At 49.7% G+C, this 22,073-nt stretch overlaps 1 protein-coding gene across 1 annotated transcript in view; it reads right to left on the bottom strand.

Annotated features, from left to right (window-relative positions):
- The window catches only part of DIP2A (disco interacting protein 2 homolog A), a 215,801-nt gene extending 194,059 nt beyond the window's left edge, over positions 1-21,742 (bottom strand). The window contains exon 1 of the mRNA XM_065412925.1: positions 21,646-21,742. Within this exon, the coding sequence (XP_065268997.1) occupies positions 21,646-21,742 (97 nt within the window). The remainder of the gene's footprint in view (positions 1-21,645) is intronic.
- Positions 21,743-22,073: the final 331 nt, after the last annotated feature.

The raw sequence follows: 22,073 nt of genomic DNA on the forward strand, positions 1-22,073 counted from the left end.
AGGAATCTCTGTGGTCAGGGACAAATTTAAAGGCTAAATATGAATCAAATTAACAATGCAGGACTTCCCACCTAGTTGTGTAGTTCCTGGATGGTTGGTGGAAATTAAAGATCCTTTCTTGAGCACAGACCCTGCTAAAAAGACGGTTACTCACCGTTGTAACTGTTGTTCTTCGAGATGTGTTGCTCATATCCATTCCAGTCAGGTGTGCGCGCGCCGCGTGCACGATCGTCGGAAAACTTTTACCCTAGCAACACCCGGTGGGTCGGCTGTGGAGCCCCCTGGAGTGGCGCCCTCATGGCGCCGGATATATACCGCAGCCGACCCAGCGCCCCCTCAGTTCCTTCTTGCCGGCTACTCCGACAGTGGGGAAGGGGGGCGGGTTTGGAATGGATATGAGCAACACATCTCGAAGAACAACAGTTACAACGGTGAGTAACCGTCTTTTCTTCTTCGAGTGCTTGCTCATATCCATTCCAGTCAGGTGACTCCCAAGCCCCACCTAGGTGGCGGGGTCGGAGTGAGACATTGCTGTGTGCAGAACCGCTGACCCGAAAGCAGCATCGTCTCTGGATTGTTGCACCAGCGCATAGTGCGCTGCGAACGTGTGCACCGAAGACCACACTGCAGCTCTACAAATGTCCTGGATCGGGACTTGAGCCAGGAAGGCAGTCGAGGAGGCCTGGGCCCTCGTGGAGTGAGCGGTGAGGCGTGGCGTCGGGACACCGGCCAGGTCGTAACAAGCACGAATGCAGGACGTGATCCAAGAGGACAGGCACTGTGAGGAGACCGGTGAGCCCTTCATCCGGTCGGCCACCGCAACGAAGAGTTGCGTCGTCTTTCTAAACGGCTTTGTACGGTCAATGTAGAAAGCCAGGGCCCTGCGTACGTCCAAAGAATGCAGACGCTGGTCTTGACGAGTAGCGTGTGGCTTTGGATGGAAGACCGGGAGAAAGATGTCCTGGTTTACGTGGAAAGGTGAAACCACCTTCGGAAGAAAGGCAGGGTGGGGGCGAAGCTGCACCTTGTCCTTGTGGAACACCGTGTATGGGGGCTCGGACGTCAGCGCTCTGAGTTCAGAAACACGCCGTGCTGAGGTAATGGCTACGAGGAAGGCCGTCTTCCAGGATAAGTACAGGAGCGAACAGGTCGCTAATGGTTCAAACGGGGGCCCTGTGAGCCTGGAGAGAACAAGGTTGAGGTCCCACGTTGGAACCGGCTGGCGTATTTGTGGGTACAGCCGGTCCAAGCCCTTGAGGAATCTAACGACCATCGGGTTAGAGAAGACCGATGACGAGAGTTCTCCTGGGTGGAATGCCGAAATGGCGGCGAGGTGAACCCTGATTGAAGATACCGCCAAGCCTAGCTGTCTTAGTGACAGGAGATGGTCCAGTATGAGAGGGATAGGTGCCTGCAAGGGGGACGTAGCCCGTTGCTGGCACCAACAGGAGAACCGCTTCCACTTGGCTAAGTAAGTGGACCGTGTAGAGGGCTTCCTACTTCCCAGCAGGATCTGCTGGACGGACTGCGAACATTGTTGCTCCGTCTGACTCAGCCATGGAGCATCCACGCTGTGAGGTGGAGCGATTGTAGGTCGGGGTGACACAGACGGCCGTGGTCCTGAGAGATGAGATCCGGACTCAAGGGGAGCGTGATCGGCGCTTGAACCGACAGCTCTAGCAGTGTGGTGTACCAGTGCTGCCTCGGCCAAGCGGGAGCCACTAGAATTACTCGTGCCTGGTCGGTGCGGATCTTGAGCAGCACCCTGTGGACAAGCGGAAATGGGGGAAAGGCGTAGAACAGGTGACCCTTCCACGTTAGAAGGAATGCGTCCGACAGAGAGCCTGGAGCTCGTCCGTAAAGGGAGCAGAATGCGTGGCACTTCCTGTTGGCCCGGGATGCGAATAGGTCGATCTGGGGAAATCCCCACCTCCGGAAGACGGAATAGATGACATCCGGGCGAATCGACCACTCGTGCGTCTGGAAGGACCTGCTGAGACGGTCCGCCAGCGTATTCTGGACTCCAGGCAGGAATGATGCGGTGAGATAGATCGAGTGGGCGATGCAGAAGTCCCACAAGCGAATGGCCTCTTGGCATAGGAGCGATGAGTGGGCTCCGCCTTGCTTGTTGATGTAAAACATGGCCGTGGTGTTGTCGGTGAGGACCAGCACGCAACGGCCCTGTAGGAAGTTGAGGAATGCCTGGCAGGCTAGGCGCACCGCCATCAGTTCCCGGACGTTGATGTGTAGGGCTAATTCGGAAGCGGACCACAGACCCTGGGTATGACGCTCCCCGAGGTGAGCGCCCCATCCTAGAGATGAAGCGTCCGTGACTAGGTGGAGGGAAGGTTGTGGGGCGTGAAAAGGCACTCCTGCACAGACCACTGCGCGATCCAACCACCAGGTGAGGGAGGTCAAGACCGAGGGCGGGACCGTGACCAGCATGTTCAGGTCGTCCCGGTGAGGACGGTACACCGATGACACCCAAGCCTGCAGTGGGCGAAGCCGCAGTCTGGCGTGGCTGGTTACGTAGGTGCACGAGGCCATGTGACCCAACAGGGTAAGGCATGTTCTTATGATGGTGAACGGAGATGCCCGCAGTCCATGAATGACGCGTGCGATGGACTGAAAGCGACCTTCTGGCAGAATGGCTCGTGCGCTTCTGGAGTCCAGGATCGCTCCAATGAACTCTATTCTCTGTGTTGGCACCAGAGTGGACTTCTCCCTGTTGAGTAGAATGCCCAGTTCGTGGAAAGTCTGTGTCACCATGTGGACGTGAGCTTGAACTTGGTCCCTGGTGCGGCCGCGCACCAGCCAGTCGTCCAAATACGGGAACAGCTGTACCCCTCGTCGGCGAAGGTATGCCGCGACGACTGCCAGACATTTCGTGAACACTCTGGGAGCCGAGGACAAGCCGAAGGGAAGGACTGCGAATTGGTAGTGCACCTTGTTCACTACAAATCGCAGGAAGCGCCTGTGAGGCGGATAAATAGCTATATGGAAGTAAGCGTCCTTCATGTCGAGGGCGGCGAACCAGTCTCCAGGATCCAGCGAGGGAATAATGGTCCCCAATGATACCATGCGGAACTTCAACTTTACTATGAATTTGTTGAGTCCGCGCAGGTCTAAGATGGGACGTAGACCCCCTTTCGATTTGGGGATCAGGAAGTAGCGGGAATAAAACCCCCTGCCCCTTAACTCCTGCGGAACCTCCTCTATGGCTCCCATAGAGAGGAGCCCAAAAACCTCCTGTGAAAGGAGTTGCTCGTGAGAAGGGTCCCTGAAGAGGGACGGGGAGGGGGAGTGGGAGGGGGGGGGCGAGGAAAATTGGAGGGCGTATCCCTTCTCCACCGTGCGAAGGACCCAACGGTCTGATGTTATAAGGGACCAAGCACGGTGGAAACGGGAAAGGCGATCCCGGAAGGGGGGAGATGAATCCTGGGTGCTGGTTCTGGTGCCGTCCTCGACCGCACCTTCAAAAGGCTTGTCTAGGCCCTGAAGGTGGTCTCGGCTGGCCCTGGTTCTGACCGGGTTGAGGGCCGGTCGACCGTCGCCTACCGCCTCGACCCCGCCTCCTGGCAAAGTCCTGTCTCGGGCGAGGCGGGGGAGGGTAGAACCTCTGAGGCTGGGGCCTGAAGGGTCTGCGTTGTGGACCCGGGACGTGCATCCCCAGAGAGCGCATCATTGTTCGAGAGTCCTTAAGGTTTTGGAGCCTCGAGTCTGTCTTTTCCGAAAACAGGCCCTGACCCTCAAAGGGCAAGTCCTGGAGGGTCTGCTGCAGTTCAGGTGGCAGGCCCGACACCTGGAGCCAGGAGGTTCGCCTCATAGCTATACCCGACGCTAGGGTCCTAGCGGCCGAGTCGGCTATATCCAGTGAGGTCTGTAGGGAGGTGCGTGCCACCCGCTTACCCTCCTCTACCAAAGTTCCGAACTCTTCCCTAGATTCCTGGGGAACCAGTTCCTTGAACTTCTCCATGGAGGACCAGGTGTTAAAACTATATCGGCTTAGGAGCGCCTGCTGGTTGGCCGCCCTAAGCTGAAGCCCCCCCGCGGAATAGACCTTGCGCCCGAACAAATCGAAGCGCTTAGCGTCCTTCGATTTCGGCGCTGCCGCCTGCTGACCATGGCGCTCCCGTGCATTTACTGATGAGACCACCAGCGAGCACGGTTGAGGGTGAGTGTACAAGTACTCATGGTCCTTGGAGGGTACAAAGTACTTCCTCTCCACGCCCTTGGCCGTGGGGGGAATAGAGGCCGGGGTTTGCCAGATGGAGGTGGCATTGGTCTGAATGGAGCGAATCAGCGGTAACGCGACCCTGGATGGGGTGTCCGCTGAAAGGATGTTCACGATCGGGTCGTGAACCTCCACGATCTCCTCCATCTGAAGGTCCATATTGCGCGCCACCCGGCGCAACAGGTCCTGGTGGGCCCGGAGGTCTATGGGGGGCGGACCCATGGCGGATGTCCCCGCTACCGCCTCATCAGGCGAGGAGGAGGAGGATACGCCCGGTGGCAAGGGGTCCAAAGGCAAGTCTTGCTCCAGGTGCTCCTGGAGCTGGGCCTCGCTCGTCCCAGTGTCTATGGCCTGCGCCGGCGTGGGCACTGGAGCCTCCATGCCCCCTGGCGGGGGGCGGGAGATGGTGGCCTCCGGGGCTCTGGGCTCAGAGCGTGCCGAGCGGGAGGCAGACGGTGGGGCCCCTTGGGCTTGGTGATAGGCCCATGGGGTCCAAAAGGACCAGTGAGCAGGTCCCTGCGTAGGGTCCTCTGCCATGTCCTGCGAGTGCCCGAAGTCCGCCGAAGCCGCCTGTCCCTGTGGAGGGTAGGCCGATCTAGAGGCCCCTTCAGAGGAGTGGGACGCGGATCTTGACGGCCATGGCGGTGCCGAACGCGAAGCATCCGTCCCCGGCTGGTGCGGTGCCGGTCGGTGCCGGTCGTAGGACGATCTGTCCCAGCGTGCCGGAGAATGGTGCCTGGATCGGGATCGGTGCCGGTAGCCCCGCCGGTGCCGCGATCCGGATCTGGAGCGGGACGACGATCGCGACGACACCCGGTGCCGGGAGCGGTCCCTCGATCGGCGCTCATACCGGTACCGGGAGGTGCGCCTCGAGTCCGATCGGCGCCGGCGGTCGCGACGGTGCCGAGATGTAGAGCGGCGTCGCGAAGAGGATCTCGACCGCGAGTACGACCGGCGCCGAGGTGATAGTCGGCGCCGGGACTCCGAGCGGCGTCGGGACCTGCTCCGAGACCTGGAGCGGTGCCGAGAGTCCACGGTTGGAGACGGTGGGCGCACCAGTGCAGGCTTGCCTCTCGACTGCACAATGCGCGGAGCCACCGGTGCCGGGAGCTGCGACGGTGCCGGCTCCGTGAGTGCGATCAGGTCCCTCGCGGTATTAAACGTCTCCGGAGTCGAGGGGAGACAAGGTTCCACCACCAGCCTAGGTGGGGAAGCAGTCCGTACCGGACTCAACGGCCTCGGTGCCGGAGTCGACGGTGTGGCCGCCTGCTTTTGGCGGTCCAAAGGCGGACGCGGCTCTACCCCCGGCACAGGGGGAGCCGGCGTCTTCAGGGCAGCAGTGTCCTGAGCCTTGCGGGCCTTCTTATGGCCTGGAGAGAGGGATCGGCGCCGAGTCCCCTGAGGTGGGCGCGGTGCCGAAGTCTGCCGGTGCCGGGAGGACTTGTCCGCGGCGCCGGTCGGAGCCGCTGGGGCGCTGCGCACCGACGCGCTCGGTGCCGGGGTCGGGCGCGCCGAGGGAGGATCCGGGCTGAGCGCCGCCTCCATGAGGAGCTGCCGAAGCCGAAAGTCCCGCTCCTTCCTCGTTCGAGGCTTGAAGGCCTTGCAGATTGGGCACTTATCTGCGTGATGGGCTTCCCCGAGGCACTTCAAGCAGGAGGCGTGCGGGTCACTCGCTAGGGAGTGTGGAGACCAGCTAAGCTGTGCTCCGTAGTTCCAACGACCGTCAGGGGCGGTAAGAAGGAACTGAGGGGGCGCTGGGTCGGCTGCGGTATATATCCGGCGCCATGAGGGCGCCACTCCAGGGGGCTCCACAGCCGACCCACCGGGTGTTGCTAGGGTAAAAGTTTTCCGACGATCGTGCACGCGGCGCGCGCACACCTGACTGGAATGGATATGAGCAAGCACTCGAAGAAGAATGCATATTGGCATCACAATGTTGTTCTTCAAATTTTCTCCAATGAGGCCAAGACACTTTCTGCCATGATACACCTTATGGAGGACACCTCAATTCCTTCATGGAATGGTTTCCCAGAAGCCTAGTATGCCAGGCAATATAGGATTTTAACATCACAGCTACAAAAGCTTTGAAGCCCGTAAAGCCCTAGCATTTTGGATAGAACAAGGTACAATCGGTGTGCATACATTACACATGCATGAAGTATTTGTTCTCTCTCTGCAGAAGTTCAGTTTGCCACAATCTTTGCAAAAGATGCTCAGAATCTTGGCAAAATGATAGACCTCTCTCCTGAGAAGCCTGAAAAGATGAGTTTACTGTGAGCAGAAAGATTTCTGGAGTTCTAAGGGCAATCTTGCCCTCGTATGAAGTGTAGGGATAGTCCTTGTATAGAAAGAGGTGCTAATTCCAAAACCTATTTTTCCAGAGATAATGTCTAGTAGAAAAACAGGCCTTGAGGGACAAATGGAAATGGAGAGGTAGATATCAGGGATTAGCTGCATGCTGCCTCTAGGTCACAGAAACTAGACGAGAGATCTCTTGTGTAATTCAGACTCACAACAGGCTTGGCCATTAAACATTCTGATAATTGACACCTGAAGATACTCAGTCCCAGAGCCCGATGTGCCTCCATGTAGAATGCCACTAGAGTTGGTACCTCTCTTTATAGGGCACTTGGTTGTAGAACCCTGTCCAAAACGTCATGGAAAAACTCTAGTATTGCCAAGGTCACCAGAACTTTTGTATCCTTCCAACTGTTGCTCTCACATGAGAAGTGGAAACATGAACAGGTAAATGAACAGAACTGTGTGTTAGAATTCTATCTGGATACCAAAAGTATATCAAAGAGTCTAATGGCGACTTCTTTCCTCTCTTCAATGCCAGGCAATCACTTGTCAATTGCCCACATCAGGAAGAAAGGGGCCTTTCTTCGATAGACCTAGTGTTGTCTACAGGTGCACCGTATCTGATTATTACGTCCCACAAAATGTGCCTTCTGGGTCACTGGGTGTCCAGCACAAGATAGAATGATTACTTACCATAGAGTAAAACTATGGTTTGAGGGGTGTTTCCCATACAGATTTCACTCCTGCTGAGCAAAAGTTGATGTGGATTTCTCTGTACTGACTTCAAGACCTCATGAGGTGAAAAGTTTTAGGATTGTTTGTACTGAGTTGGTCATCTATCATGGTGATCCCCCTCCAATTAGCCAGTGATGTACTTGGATTCCTTGTCTCCTCAGAAGAACTGCCACTACTACTGGACATTCAGTGAAAACCCCTGGAGCTGTGGAGAGGCCAAAGGGGAGGACTCTGTACTGGCAGCATGATATTCCTACCAGAATTCTCAAGTATTTTCTGTGAGCTAGATGTATGTAGATGTGAAAATAGGCATCTTGCAGAGAGCTACGAACCAGTTCATAGGATCTAATTAAGGGTTTACAGAAGCTAGGGTCACCATTCTGAATTTGAAACAGTGGATGAGGGTGTTGAGATGACGAAGACAGAGGATGGGTCTCAACCACCTTTCTTCTTTGGGACTAAGCAGTGGGAATAAAAAGCCCCTGCCCCTGAAGTTCAAGGGCACCTTGTTCCCCAGTTGCAAAAGGAAGTCAACCTCCTGCTTTCACCGTCTCTCAGGAGAATGGACCAGGGAGGGGATTGGAAGGGACTGGATGGGATACCCCTTACTTACAATCTCGAGGAACTGCTGTCTACTCCAAGCCACAGATTGTGGGTGCAGCCAAGGATATTGCAGTGCATTACCTCCAGTGAATCTTTCCTTCTCCTTCAATCACCGAACATAAGTGAGTCAAGGGGCCTGAAATATGGTTGTTGTCTCGACTGCTTTTCTTTCTGGAGTTGGAACAAAGTTGCCCTTGAATCTTTTAGGGCACAGAATGCCTCGACAGCGCCACTGTACAGCTAAAGAGGTCACTGCCCTCAAATGGGAGGTCCTCAATTGTTACCTGTCTGGACCTCCTTAGGGAAGGTGAGGACTGGAGCCATGATGACCTCCGCATTGCTATTGCAATGGCCACTCTATGTGGCACCGAGTCAGACACTTCCAGAACAGCCTGCAGAGATGTTCTAGGCTGTCAGTTGGCCCTCAGCCATGAAAGAGTTCCGTTCTTGGCGCTCCCTGAGTAGCTAACCCACAAGATTAGACAGTTTGTACCAGTTCAAGAAATCAAATTTAAAGAACGGCAGTTGATACTTTGCTACCCTCATTTGCAGACTCATGCATGAATAGATCTTTCAGCCAAAAAGATGCAATTTTCTGGGATGCTTTTCCCGGTTTGTGATTTCAGGGAACCTTGCTGCTTTGTCCTCTGCTGCACTGCTTGCACAACCGGAGAGGCAGGTGCAGGATGTCAATAAAAATATTCAACCCCCTTTGCAGGGACTTGCTCGCTTCTGTCCATTCTCTTGGAGGTGGCAGAGACAGGAGCAGGTGGATTTGGAAGGTCCAGCATGGCTAATCTCCCTGGAGTTGCAGAAGGAAGTATGCCCAAAACTATCTGTTTCTCTTGTATTCAAGGGGAATATACACGGTTTCTGCTATGCATTTTTATTAAGTCTTGGAAAACCTTGATTTCATCTGCAGAGGATACTACAGCCAGATGTTCCTGCTCTGGAGAATACTGCTCCTCTCCAATCTCCTTCTCTTGCCTCTGCAGCAGCTGTGGATGGAGCTGAGTTGTCTGGGAAGGCTGAATCTCTCCTATGCCCAGACACAGTGCAGCAGACTGGCTTCCTGGAGGAGGGAACAGCTGAACAGTGCAGGGGGTCTAGTATGGCCAGGGCTGATATGGATACTGCAGCAAAGGACACATGGAGGGATACCAGGTGGGGTGATCTCTATGAAGGTCTTTGCCTCTTCCTCGCATCCATAACCAATTCTTCTCTGAAGTCTCTCCCTGACTGCCAATGACATACCTACCAGGGGAGAGATGGAGAACAAGTAGGAGATTATTCCCTGCTGTGTTTAGGGAGAAGGAAAAGAAACATACCTCCTCTAAGAGAGGGGCAGTCTTATCAGGCGTACTATGCCTGTGAACTGGGGAGGTTTGTATGCAGGACATTCCTCTGGCGAGGCAGTAGGTCAGCACTGACGACTCAGATATCAAGGACACAGTCAGTACCATGGTGATGGATACCGCCACCGTAAAAGGATGTAGTCAGCGCAGAAGTGCTGGGCACCAAGGTACTCTGTGTCACGGTCAGTACAGCGGTTCCTAGGCTTAAGACAGTACAGCTTGAGCTGCCTCAGACATCAGTACAGAGATACTGGAATGAGTCCTCTCATTTTATTATCCTTCACTGACCAAGCCCAAGTGTTATGGTGACTCTTGTGCCCCATGCTAGGTGCCAGGGAAGGTGACTTGGAATGGGGATCATCTCTGGAGCAGCTTGCCTTCCTGCCCCTGAGACACACCAATGCTGACCCAGTGGCAGATGAATGAGGCCTCAGAGGAAGCAGCTCAAGAGCTCAGAGTGGAGTTGTGGCTTGCTGGGGCACTGAGGGAGATGGAGTGACCCACAGATTGAAGCTTTGCCAAAGATCTGCTAGAGTCTGAGGAGACTTGCATCAACTTCTCCGGCAGGAAAACTTTCAGCCTCACCTCCCTTGCTCTCTGGGTGCACTCAGAGCAGGGGTCCCCAACGTGGTGCCCGTGGGTGCCATGGCGCCCGCCGGGGAGTCTAAGTGCGCCCGCGTACTGGCCGGCGGACAAGCATCCGCCGAAATGCCGTTGACAAGCAGCGTCATCCAGAGGCGTCGTCGCCGAAATGCCACAGATTTTCGGCGGCGACACCTCTGGATAACGCTGCTTGTCGGCGGCATTTCAGCGGCGACACCTATTGACGTTGCTGCTTGTTGGCGGCATTTCGGCGGATGCTCGTCCGCCGCCACGGTCCTCCGTGGCTCGTCGTCTGGCGCCCGCCAGACGAAAAAGGTTGGGGACCACTGACTTAGAGAAAGAATAGCACATGGAACTACATTCCAGAATGCATCCCTCCAAGACATATGAGGCACCTAAAGTGTCCATTGTTGATTGGCACAGCAGAGTCACATGGTGACTTAGTTTAATTTTCAATTAGCCTAGAGACATACATACACACCCACACCCATACAGGGAGTATTAGAATCATGGCAGAAGTTAACTATGAAACACATTTTATTTTATTTAGATGTCAACAGGCAAAAGGAAAACTAAAACCTAAACTACACACTACTATACCAATCTAATAAATTAAACTGCACACTGCACAAGAGCAGCAAACACTGCCAGGGGTCCAGCCTTGCAGTCGCGAGTGGTAAAAAGGAACTGAGTAGTGCTTGGGCCCTCTCTACCTTTGTGCCCTGGGGGGTGAGAACCAGGGTACCTAGAGCATAAGCATGGCCCCAACAGAAGACAGCGAGCCAAGGCTCTTCGGGTGATTGTCCACACCTATTCCCCTCTTGGCAAACATGCGTCCCATGCACTCGAGACTCTGTTCTTTTTTGGCTAGCCATGCACCGAGACGGGAACCTGTGCGGACGATCACTCAGAAGAACCATGGCTCACTCTTCCTCTTCTTGAGTGCACCCCTTACTTTGAATGACCTTTAGAAGGCGTCTTTCTTCTCTACCCAAGATATAATTTCTATAGCTTCTATGGGGAGTTTTGAACTTCTCGTTACTCCCTAAATTTTGTTCAGACTTACGACTGGTGGTGCTGTCAGAGTCAGTCAAAAATGGTGGACTCTGAAATTCTGGAAAATGGTAAAGAGTTAGCAGCACACTTCAGAGGTTGAAGTTTTCCTTTTCCTCAATAAGCAACCATAACCACTATGGAGAGGTAAGCAAAGGTGAAAGGGTGTCTGAAGCCTTACACCTACTCAAAGGTTTCAATCAAAAAGGTATTGTACAGAGGTGTCCTCTCCCAGAAGATCTGACACAAAAGGCTGCTGTCAGGCAAACACAAAACAGAAACCTAACCACAAAGGGAGAAACTTGAATTGATAGGGCTGTATTTTACTACTACTATTTAACTACTGTCTTATTTGCATTTTAAAAAGTTGTGTAATTTTGCTTAATTTCTGGAAATGTTAAATTAAAAAACTACTGCATTAATTCCGCTCCAACAGAAGCACATATCTTCGTAAGACAGAAAGCGAAACATGATAAACCAGCGCAATCTTGAAAATACTTACTGTAAATCTTGTCTGTGTCGGACAGTACTATGATTTCCCCTTATTCTGTCCTTAATGCGCACTCCTTATTTCAATATTTTGTTGCGAATTTTTACTCTTTCAGAAAAGCCATGTTTCTCTTTGTGTCTCATTGACCCACATGTGGGTGCATTTTATTTTAACTACTAACAGGAGTTGAGGGGACTACATGGTGAAGTGCCCTAGCCAGTCATCGGTGGAAAGCTGAATGAGGTATAACATGTAGAGACACGCTTAACAGTCTCATCCGGTCCCAGTGGGCATTTGGCAACCCCGCAATCACCACCGCACAAATGGCAGTTTCTGTTTGAGGTGCCCAGGACTTGAACAACAGGGATGCGGCAGTTCAAGTTTCAGGCTCTTTGGCAGCTTGCACAACACACTTGCCTCTCAAGTTTGAATGGTCTTTCACATTCACTAGTATTACATTTATTAGTAAATGTGTTTTAAAACTATACTAATGAGGAAATGGTAAGCAATAGCAACTTCATTTACATGATTTAGGCAAAGTCACAGCCAGTATAATCTAGTGAAAAAAAACACAAGTAAACTTCATAACCAAGAGCGTCTTGGAGAATTATTAAATTAATGTTATATCTTGCAAGAGGAACCTCTTACAGCACAAAAAGTTTTGTAGTAAGGGTTTTGTATTTTAAAGCAGACTAATATACACAAGGCAACAGTTCACGAGAGATACTACTGCTTTGCTAGTAGTCTCATTACAATAAATTCTTACTAGATTGCCAATAAAATACAAACCAAGTTGAATTATGCATTAAAGAGCTAAATTTCACGGTGAACCCGTGTTACAGTAGAAGTTTATTCACTTGTTTTTTATCTATATTTATAAATGTATACTGGTTTCAATACATCAAATGCCAATTATAAACAAAGAAGAATGAATATGCAGACTTCAGAAATAATTGCTACATTCCAGAAATAAACATTACTTGAAAACATATTAATATGCATTGAGTCATGCATGTCAGAAAGAACAGAATAAATGTAATCTGTCTACACTTTTCAACATCTACATCAGGGATGCCATAATTGTGCTAGAGAAGTCCCCAAAACCCACACCTTTCTCTGCAAAATGCAGAGAACTCTTACTTGCATGCTGATAACATGGCCATATCCCCCCCCCCCCCCCCCCGCACAGTGGTCTCCCAAGGAACTTACATCTACTAGAAACAAACTACAGTACCCTCATGTAACAAATCACAGAAAAAATAAAAATTCAAATGATCACAGATTTTTAGACAGAAATTGAACTCACCTGAAATCACACATAATGATTGTAGGAAGTTTGTCAGCTCTAACAGCTGTCAAAGACAACAACCCACAAATTGTTCCAACAGGGTGCACCCATGTATAAACTATAGGTGTTTGCCTCCGCCACTGAATGTTGTCACCCCAACAATCAACTGAAACACCTGGTTGTGAAGGAAGATTAATTTTTTTGATTGAGGAAACAATGTTTATCTCTATGTATTTCTCCAGTGTAGGCAATGCCTGAGATCAGCAAAAAATAACCCACTTCCAGATCTCTTGTATCCAGGAAGGAGTGAAGCTGCTGCAAGTAGTGGAAAAGGGCTGCCTGACACTTCCCAAAAGACATCTCTAGCTGATGGTCTGGGAATTCCAACACTGCTTCTTCTAGAGTAAGGTCTTGAGGGCCTCAAAGCTTTTCTTTCCCATCCAAGTAGGAGGGTTGTTGCTGGAAGACAATTATCAGTGTGGGCAGAGAGTTTCTATGGGAAAGTATCTGTCATGAAAAGTTATAGCAGAAGATGATTCGAGGGAAACCAGGGAAATACAAAAGGCTCTGGGAAGGGTGGAAATCAGATTCCTCTAGTCGTTTTTGTTTGTTTTTGTAAGCGTGAAAGAAAATAAGAGATTACTATATAGAGGCAGAGCTTTTAAATATACAGTAGCAGTAATTAAATAAAAATTCATTAAATACGTATCTTCAGATATATAATGTACCATTCCTTTAGTGTGTGCACAGACTTCCAGAGCAGTACACCGTGTTAGCATATTGGTACGCTTGGTCATAAAACCACTGTTTGTATTTAAAAACCCAACAAGAAACAAAATGTCATCAACTTCCACTAGTTTTTTAAAATAATATTTTTTAAACGTTCTACATAATCCCAACAGATTCAGCACCTCCAGCAGAGGGCTTTAAAAGTGAATTTCGGAGCAAAAACAAAAAATTGTTTTGTAATCTTTAGTGCTGTTTTACAGTATATAAAAATAGCCTTGAACTTTAAAAAAATTTAACTGTCAAGACTATCAGGGCCTCCTTTCCCCCTTTTTGCTGAATGACCCTGACAAAATATTTGGAGGACATGAATAATGATATCCAAGGCCCAAACCCTAGCTGCATCACCTTCTCCCTTGCCATAACTGAGGCTGAAAGATGTCCAGTTTTACAGTCTAAAATCCACACTTCCCCTCCCCCTCAGTTGGTGAAAAAGGGAACTGCGGATCAACTTACACTATTCCTGTCCTCAGAATGGCTTGACAAAGTTCTCCAGAATAGAGAGGAAATGTGGATCTGGTAATCCTGATATTTGTAACACAAGTGGAGAAAAGGGTTTAAATACAAAATCTTGACACATCACAAAGAAGCAATGTAGTGAAATTTTTGCTTTGCAGTTCACCTACCATTTTTCCACAGAAAGGAGAAGTTATTGTCAGTCTTAAAATGTTATTCAAGCCTTATAAGTATGACCCTACCAAATTCACAGTCCACTACAGTCAATTTCACGGGCACAGGATTTGAAAATTGGTAAATTTCACATTTTCAGATGTTTAAATCTGAAATGCCAGGGTGCTGTAAACGTGGGGGTCCCGACCCAAAATGTGGGGTGGGGGGGTATTGCAAACCTGTTGTAGGGGGGTCATGGGTTTGCCACCCTCACTTCTGTGCTGCCTTCAGAGCTGGACTCTGAAGGAGGCAGCCGCAGGAGGTTCCTGGAGGTGGGTCTGAACTCTCCCCGCTACCCCCCCAACCTCCAGAGCAGCTGTGCAGGGGATGAACAAGTCCTGTCCCTCCCCAGCCCTGCTAGGGCGCTCCTAGGAACAAGGAGAGATCGGATTTCATGGGGAAGGCCTTATTTCATGGTCAGTGATGTGTTTTTCATGGCTGTGAAATTGGTAGGGTCTTACTTATAAGCACTGAAAAAACTGAAAAGTGGGTTCTCACCTTTTACAACTTCAGATTTCTGTAATAAATCTTGTTCCTAACATCTACAATTTTATTTAACTTTCGCATATAAAATATAATTTGCCTATTTAGAGTGGCCTTTTAATGGACAAACATTTAATAGTGATGTTATTAGTCTCATAGAATAGAATATAGAATAGAAGATCAGGGTTGGAAGGGACCTCAGGAGGTCATCTAGTCCAACCTCCTGCTCAAAGCAGGACCAATCCCCAACTAAATCATCCCAGCCAGGGTTTTGTCAAGCCTGACCTTAAAAACCTCTTTTCATTTCTCCTTTCATTTCTCCTCACACTGTAAAAGTTATCAGCATTTCCACAGGACCCACTGTAGTAATGTCTTATTGAAAAACAGAAGAAAATCTGATTTGTTGAGCCATCTTCATATGAAATTGATTAAATAAATGTTATATGCAATCAAGAGGAAATACATAAATATATGCACATATTCTTGGAAGAAATTAATTGTAATTTTCAAACCACCATAAATTAGTGAAAAACAGAGTTATGTATAATTCCTATTTGTGACTTTTTAAATGTTAAGTAGTGCATAATATAAGAGGACTCGATTTTAACAGTCACTGTCCTATTTTTGTTAGGTATTTCAGAACAGAAGCCAACACAGCTCCATTTTGTAATACTAATTTAGTAAGTGCAGCTACAAAATCAAGCATACCAGCTTAGTAGGTTATGTAAGCAAAATTAAATCATTTGATTACAAATGTGTTACCTCATTCTATATAACCGTGCCTTGTACTTCCATCTCTAATCACTATTCTCATGCTGTCAGTACAATGGTCGCAATTCAAATAATATCTACAAAGTGCAGTCTTTTCTATTTTAAAAAATAACCCAAATATTCCATATTGAACCGACCATGGAGTGTCTTTCTTATTAAATCAATTCTAGAATTTTTACAGGTGTCAATTATGATGTACGTAAACCAGACTAGACTGTAGGAGTTTACTGCATATGCATTCAAGAAACTACTGACAACTATTATTAAGGTTTGAAGGATTCAGTTTTTAATCAGTAAACGTTGATTTCACCATAAACGCGCACAGAGGAAGAAACTGTTCCATTGGTGATAATCGAAATGTACAGAGAGGGAAAGAAAGAAAAATGCTGCTTGAGAACTTATGAGTTTGATTTAAGGATACTTTGTATATTTTGACATGTGACGCTGACAATTTGTGGTTTAACCATTATAGAGCTTTAACTTTTTGAATCTCACTGTCTAGTCATTAAATTATGGTCTGACGCCCCCTCTAATTTCCCACAATTGTGAAAATTTAAATCGATAAAAATAAAAATGCTTAAACCCCATAATTTTGGGCAACTTAATATTTAAAATCAATAAAGGTTTTTAAATGCTTAGAAGTAAACATCATATTGCCCATCGAAATAAAATAAAAATTGAATTTTGCCAAGCCTAACTCTTCTTAATAAATGAAAAGCGGGTGTTAACTTAGGGAAGTGTTACATTAAACTGTTGTTTAGGTTCAGCATCTTTCCAATGACTATAGTACTGCAAAAAGAATAAAAGTATTTTCAGAACATATTCAATACAGTAGAACCTCAAAGATACAAACACCAGAGTTACGGACTGACCAATCCACGGGGAAATGGAAGTAACCAACCAGGCAGCAGCGGAGATTAAAAAAAAAAAAAAGCAAGTACTGTAATGTGCCTGTCTTGCATCTTAAAGGTAGGTACATCTGGGCTGCCTGTCCACACCCCACCCCCAGGGCAACCACTTACAGCAAGGCACTGGGGCTGCCAGCCCCAGACCGCTGGAGCCAGCAGAACAGGAGTAGTGCTGGGGTCTGCGCAGCTTTCACCCCTTATTCCCCCTCCCCGCACAGGGGACGAGGTGTTTACACACACACACACACACACACACCCCTGCCAACAGAGGGACAAGCCGGGGCTGAGTAGGGAGGCCAGCGGCTGCTGAATCCAGGCCTGGAGTGTCGCTGGATCTGGAGCCTGAACTGTGCTTTGTTCAGAGTTACGAACATTTCAGAGTTATGGACAACCTCCATTCCCGAGGTATCTGTAACTCTGAGGTTCTACAGTACCTGTTATACTGGAATATGTTGTATAAAAAATTATGGCCAACTGACAATTCTCAGTTAAATGTACTTACACAACCTGTAAACTTTATGACTGTACTGCTGTCATATTGCCCCACAGCATACAACAGATCTCCAAATCATCAACATTCAACATGATTGTGAATGTGACATCTACACTCGGTAAAAGAGCAAGAGCGGATAACATTTCCGACAAATACCAATCACAATGAAAGTCTTCACAACTACAGAGGTGTAAAACACGAAAATTGTATCAATTTTAGACAAATTAAAATTAATGTCTTGCCATAACTTATTTCTCCTTCCAACACAACTAAGAGATTGATGATATTAATTATTTGTATTACAGTAGCACAGAGGTTCTCAAACTGTGGTCCGCAAGCTCCATTCAGGTGGTCTGTGGATAGTTCCCTCTAAAGTGTGCGCCAGGGCGGCCGCACATGAGAGAATGAAGGGCCACTCAGGAATACCAAAAGAAACTACACCATCTGCTCAAGAAATTCCCAGCTACAGTACGGGAACAAATCTACATGGACACACCTCCAGAACCCCGACCAGGGGTATTCTATCCGCTACCCAAGATCCATAAACCCGGAAACCCTGGACGCCCCATCATCTCAGGCATTGGCACTCTTACAGCAGGATTATCTGGCTATTTGGACTCTCTCCTCAGACCCTATGCTACCAGCACTCCCAGCTATCTTCGAGACACCACCGACTTCCTGAGGAAACTACAATGCATTGGTGTTCTTCCTGAAAACACCATCCTGGCCACCATAGATGTAGAAGCACTTTACACCAATATTCCACATGAGGATGAACTACAAGCTGTCAGGAACAGTATCCCTGATGAGGCCACAGCACGCCTGGTGGCTGAGCTTTGTGACTTTGTCCTCACCCACAACCACTTCAGATTTGGGGACAACTTATACCTTCAAGTCAGTGGCACTGCTATGGGTACCCGCATGGCCCCACAGTATGCCAACGTTTTAATGGCTGACTTAGAACAACACTTCCTCAGCTCTCGTCCCCTAGTGCCCCTCCTCTACTTGCGCTACATTGATGACACCTTCATCATATGGACCCACGGAAAGGAGGCCCTTGAAGATTTCCACCTGGACTTCAACAATTTCCACCCCACCATCAACCTCAGCCTGGACCAGTCCACACAAGAGATCCACTTCCTGGACACTACAGTGCAAATAAGTGATGGTCACAAACACCACCCTATATCGGAAACCTACTGACCGCTATACGTACCTACATGCCTCCAGCTTCCATCCAAGACACATCACACGATCCATTGTCTACAGCCAAGCCCTAAGATACAACCGAATTTGCTCCAACCCCTCAGACAGAGACAAACACCTACAAGATCTTTATCAAGCATTCGTAAAACTACAATACCCACCTGGGGAAGTGAGGAAACAGATTGACAGAGCAAGACGGGTACCCAGAAATCACTTACTACAGGACAGGCCCAACAAGGACAATAACAGAACACCACTGGCCATCACATACAGCCCCCAGCTAAAACCTCTCCAGTGCATTATCCACGATCTACAACCTATCCTGGAAAATGATCCCTCACTCTCACAGACCTTGGGAGGCAGGCCAGTCCTCGCTTACAGACAACCTGAAGCAAATACTCACCAGCAACTACACACCACACCACAGAAACACCAATCCAGGAACCAATCCCTGTAGCAAACCTCGTTGCCTACTCTGTCCCCATATCTACTCTGGCGACACCATCAGAGGACCCAACCACATCAGCCACACCATCAAGGGCTCATTCACCTGCACATCTACTAATGTGATATATGCCATCATGTGCCAGCAATGCCCCTCTGCCATGTACATTGGCCAAACCGGACAGTCCCTCCGCAAAAGAATAAATGGACACAAATCGGACATCAGGAATGGTAACATACATAAGCCAGTAAGTGAACACTTCAATCTCCCTGGTCATTCTATTACAGATTGAAAAGTCACTATCATTGAACAAAAAAACTTCAGAAACAGACTTCAAAGAGAAACAGCAGAACTAAAATTCATTTGCCAATTTAACACCATTAATCTGGTCTTGAATAGGGAGTGGGAGTGGCTGGCTCATTACAGAAGCAGTTTTTTCTCTCCTGGAATTGACACCTCCTCATCTATTATTGGGAGTGGACTACATCCACCCTGATTGAATTGGCCCTGTCAACACTGGTTCTCCACTTGCAAAGTAACTCCCTGCTCTCCATGTGTCAGTATATAATGCCTGCATCTGTAACTTTCACGCTATGCATCTGAAGAAGTGAGGTTTTTACCCACGAAAGCTTATGCCCAAATAAATCTGTTAGTCTTTAAGGTGCCACCAGACTCCTTGTTGTCATCTAATTAGTGGAGCCACGCAGGTGTGGCTTCACTAATTAGGTGCCTGGACCCTGGAGAAGACGCACATGTAAGGTGAGGTAATGGCCTTGGGGCACGGGGTAGGTGGGAGGGGAAAGTGGGGTGAGAACAGGGCGTGGGGGGAATTTGGGACGTGCAGGGCTGCGGCGGACAGGGAGAGACAGCCCTCCTTCCCAGCCCCAGCTCGGGGGCTACCGCAGCTGGGAAGAGAGCGCACATCCATCGCATTAGAAAGGTAAGACTACGGATATTAAAATATGAGTTGTGTGCTTTTATTTGTAGAACAAAAAACATTAATTATTATTAAGCTTTTTATATATAGCGTTTTTATCCAAAGCGCTTTACAATAGTTAGCTAATGGTACAAACAACATTTGGAAAGATCATTAAGTGGTCCGTGAAAAAAAAAAGTTTGAGAACCACTGCAGTAGCACATAGACTCCCCAATTGGTATCAGGCCCAACTGTACTAAGCGCTATAGAAATACATAATGCAGACCCTTCTTGTCCTTAAGAGCTTTCAATCTAAACAGACAAGATAAAGGCTGTAAGAAAGGAAATATTATGCCCATTTTACAGATGGTGATTAAAAGCCCCAGTGTAGACATGGCTAAGAACAAAGAGATGACTTATATCACAAAGAAGGTAAAAAAAACCACATGCAAAATTAAAAGAATTACAATTTTACCGAACGTGCTAATGGCAATTTAAAAGAATGCACAATGCATTCAGTTCAAGTTGACAGGTTATACTACATCTTCTTGTAAAAACAGCAATGCTCTCAGCTTCACATACTTAACACTTCTCAGCTGAACAGGTGTTTAGACAACAATACATTTTTTTAAGCTATAAACACTCCAGAAAAACTGGAAAGCCTTCCTGGCCCAAGACACCAGGATCCCTACTTCTACTCAGTCTTCCAACTTACCATAGCTATAAAAAAAACCTTCCAAAAATGAACTGATGCCATGTTTTCTTCCGAAGTCTCCAGCAAGCAGATCACTCCAGAGTCTCTGCTGTTGCTCATAACTACATCAAGGCTTACCAGAATGAAAATGATCAATTCAACTGATGCTGCTCAGAAACCTACATACAGCTGTGCAACTCACAGGTGCTGGTACTGCTCTGGAAAACTATGACTAGAACCAGAGGCAGCACCTGAAGCAATTCATGGTGAAGGACCCAAGAGTGAGGGTAGGGCAGAACCCTTATCCCCACATCCACACCCCCTCATAACTGCCAGGCAACTAGGAGACCACCACCACCACACACACATTTCACAGCAGTCAGGAGGTGGAACATTTTACAGCAAGCAGCTTTGATTGGAATAGCATGGCAGACACATTACTACCTCCCTGGAGGCTCTCAGGTACAGTGGGAGAGAGAAAAGGGTCTTTCTCTCTTCCAGCACCAGGAGTTGAGTGGGAGAAGCAGCTTCAAATCTAGTTGACACCTATTAGCCAAAGGTTGGTGCAGAAGGAGCCCCTGAGCAGAATCCCAGCACCTTCCCACTTTCCAGTATCCCAGACAGTATTCTAGTAAAGAAACTACTATATAAATAAATATTAACACCATTTGAGAGGGCCTCTGGAGAGGTACAAGGATATGGGGGCTTTAGTTTTAGCGCTATGCTCATTGGCTGGAATGTGACTTCCTTATTGCACTGTGTTGCTGAGTGTAACTAACTAAGGTCAGGCCATCTAGAACTTATGGAGAGTCACTTTTCTGTTTAAAGCCAACATAATTGAATATAAAATTATAGTATAAAATGTCTGATAACTAACCAATGCTTCTTAGTAACGTAGACACACAGAACCACTTCCAATGAATACTTGACTTACACGAGGAATTAATACAGTGCACCGCTTTGGGGCACTTTGCTAAACATAATGTGAAAGCTCGTATAGGGCAGAAATAATCCCAAACCAGGGTAGAAAAGTAAGGAAGGCGTCTCTCTTCGGCGTATGTAGACACGGGGTGGGAGTGCGCACAAGTCCCCAAAGGCAGAACAGGTCTGACAAGCACTTGCCTTGCTCCGCACCCGAGCCCCACGGCATACCCCTGGCGCTTTCCCCACCCCGGCGGGACCGGGACACGCCGCGCCGCTGCGAGGGCTCCCGAGGCTCTCACGCCGCTTGGCGAGCGAACAGACCCGGCCTGGCCGCGCGGCCAGCCCGGCACTCGGCGCGCGCGGAGCCTCTCCCGGGCAGGCGGAGCGTTAGCGGCCCGGGCGCTCCCCCCTGCCCGGCCCGCCGCGCGCGGGGCAGACCCGAACCAGCCCCCGCGCTCGCGCCCCAACACGGCGGCGGTGCGGGCGGGACTCGGGGGCGGGGGCAGAGCCAGGGGTCCCGCCGCCGCCGACCTCTCACCTCCCCCCCAGCGGGCGCGGCTCCCGTGCGGGCAGCCCAGGACCCCCGCCCCGGCCGGGCCGCTCAGGGAGGGCGGTGACGGTGCGGGGGGGCCGCCGCCGGCAGGAGCGGGGCTCGCACTACACCCCTCCCCCCACGTCCGACTCCCACCTTCCGACAGCTCCAACTCCAGCTCGGCCAGGCTCTCGCGCACCTCGGGCGGCAGCGGCAGCGCCTCCAGGGAGCAGCCCCCGCGCTCCGCGGCCATGTCCGGCTGGCGCGAGACCCCGCCTGCCCGCCGCCTCAGGGGAGCCCCCGTCCCAGACAGGCGCAGCGCAGCGCCGGCCACGCCCCTCCCCGCACCGCGCGGCCGCTGCCGCAGCCACGGACGCGTGCACTGCGCAGGGGGCGGAGCCGTGAGCCGGGGGCGGGGCTCCGAGAAGGAAAGGGGCGGGGCCCGGGAAGTGATCCTGGAGGGGCGGGGCTGGGCTTGCAGGGAGGGTCGATGGGGACTACAACTCCCAGTCTGCCCCGCGCCGGGACCGCGGCTGCACCGGCGGCAGGGAACAGAGAGGATGCCGGGAAGTGTAGTCTCCCAG

Source organism: Emys orbicularis, chromosome 11 (genome assembly GCF_028017835.1).
Source record: "Emys orbicularis isolate rEmyOrb1 chromosome 11, rEmyOrb1.hap1, whole genome shotgun sequence".
NCBI lineage: Eukaryota > Metazoa > Chordata > Testudines > Emydidae > Emys > Emys orbicularis.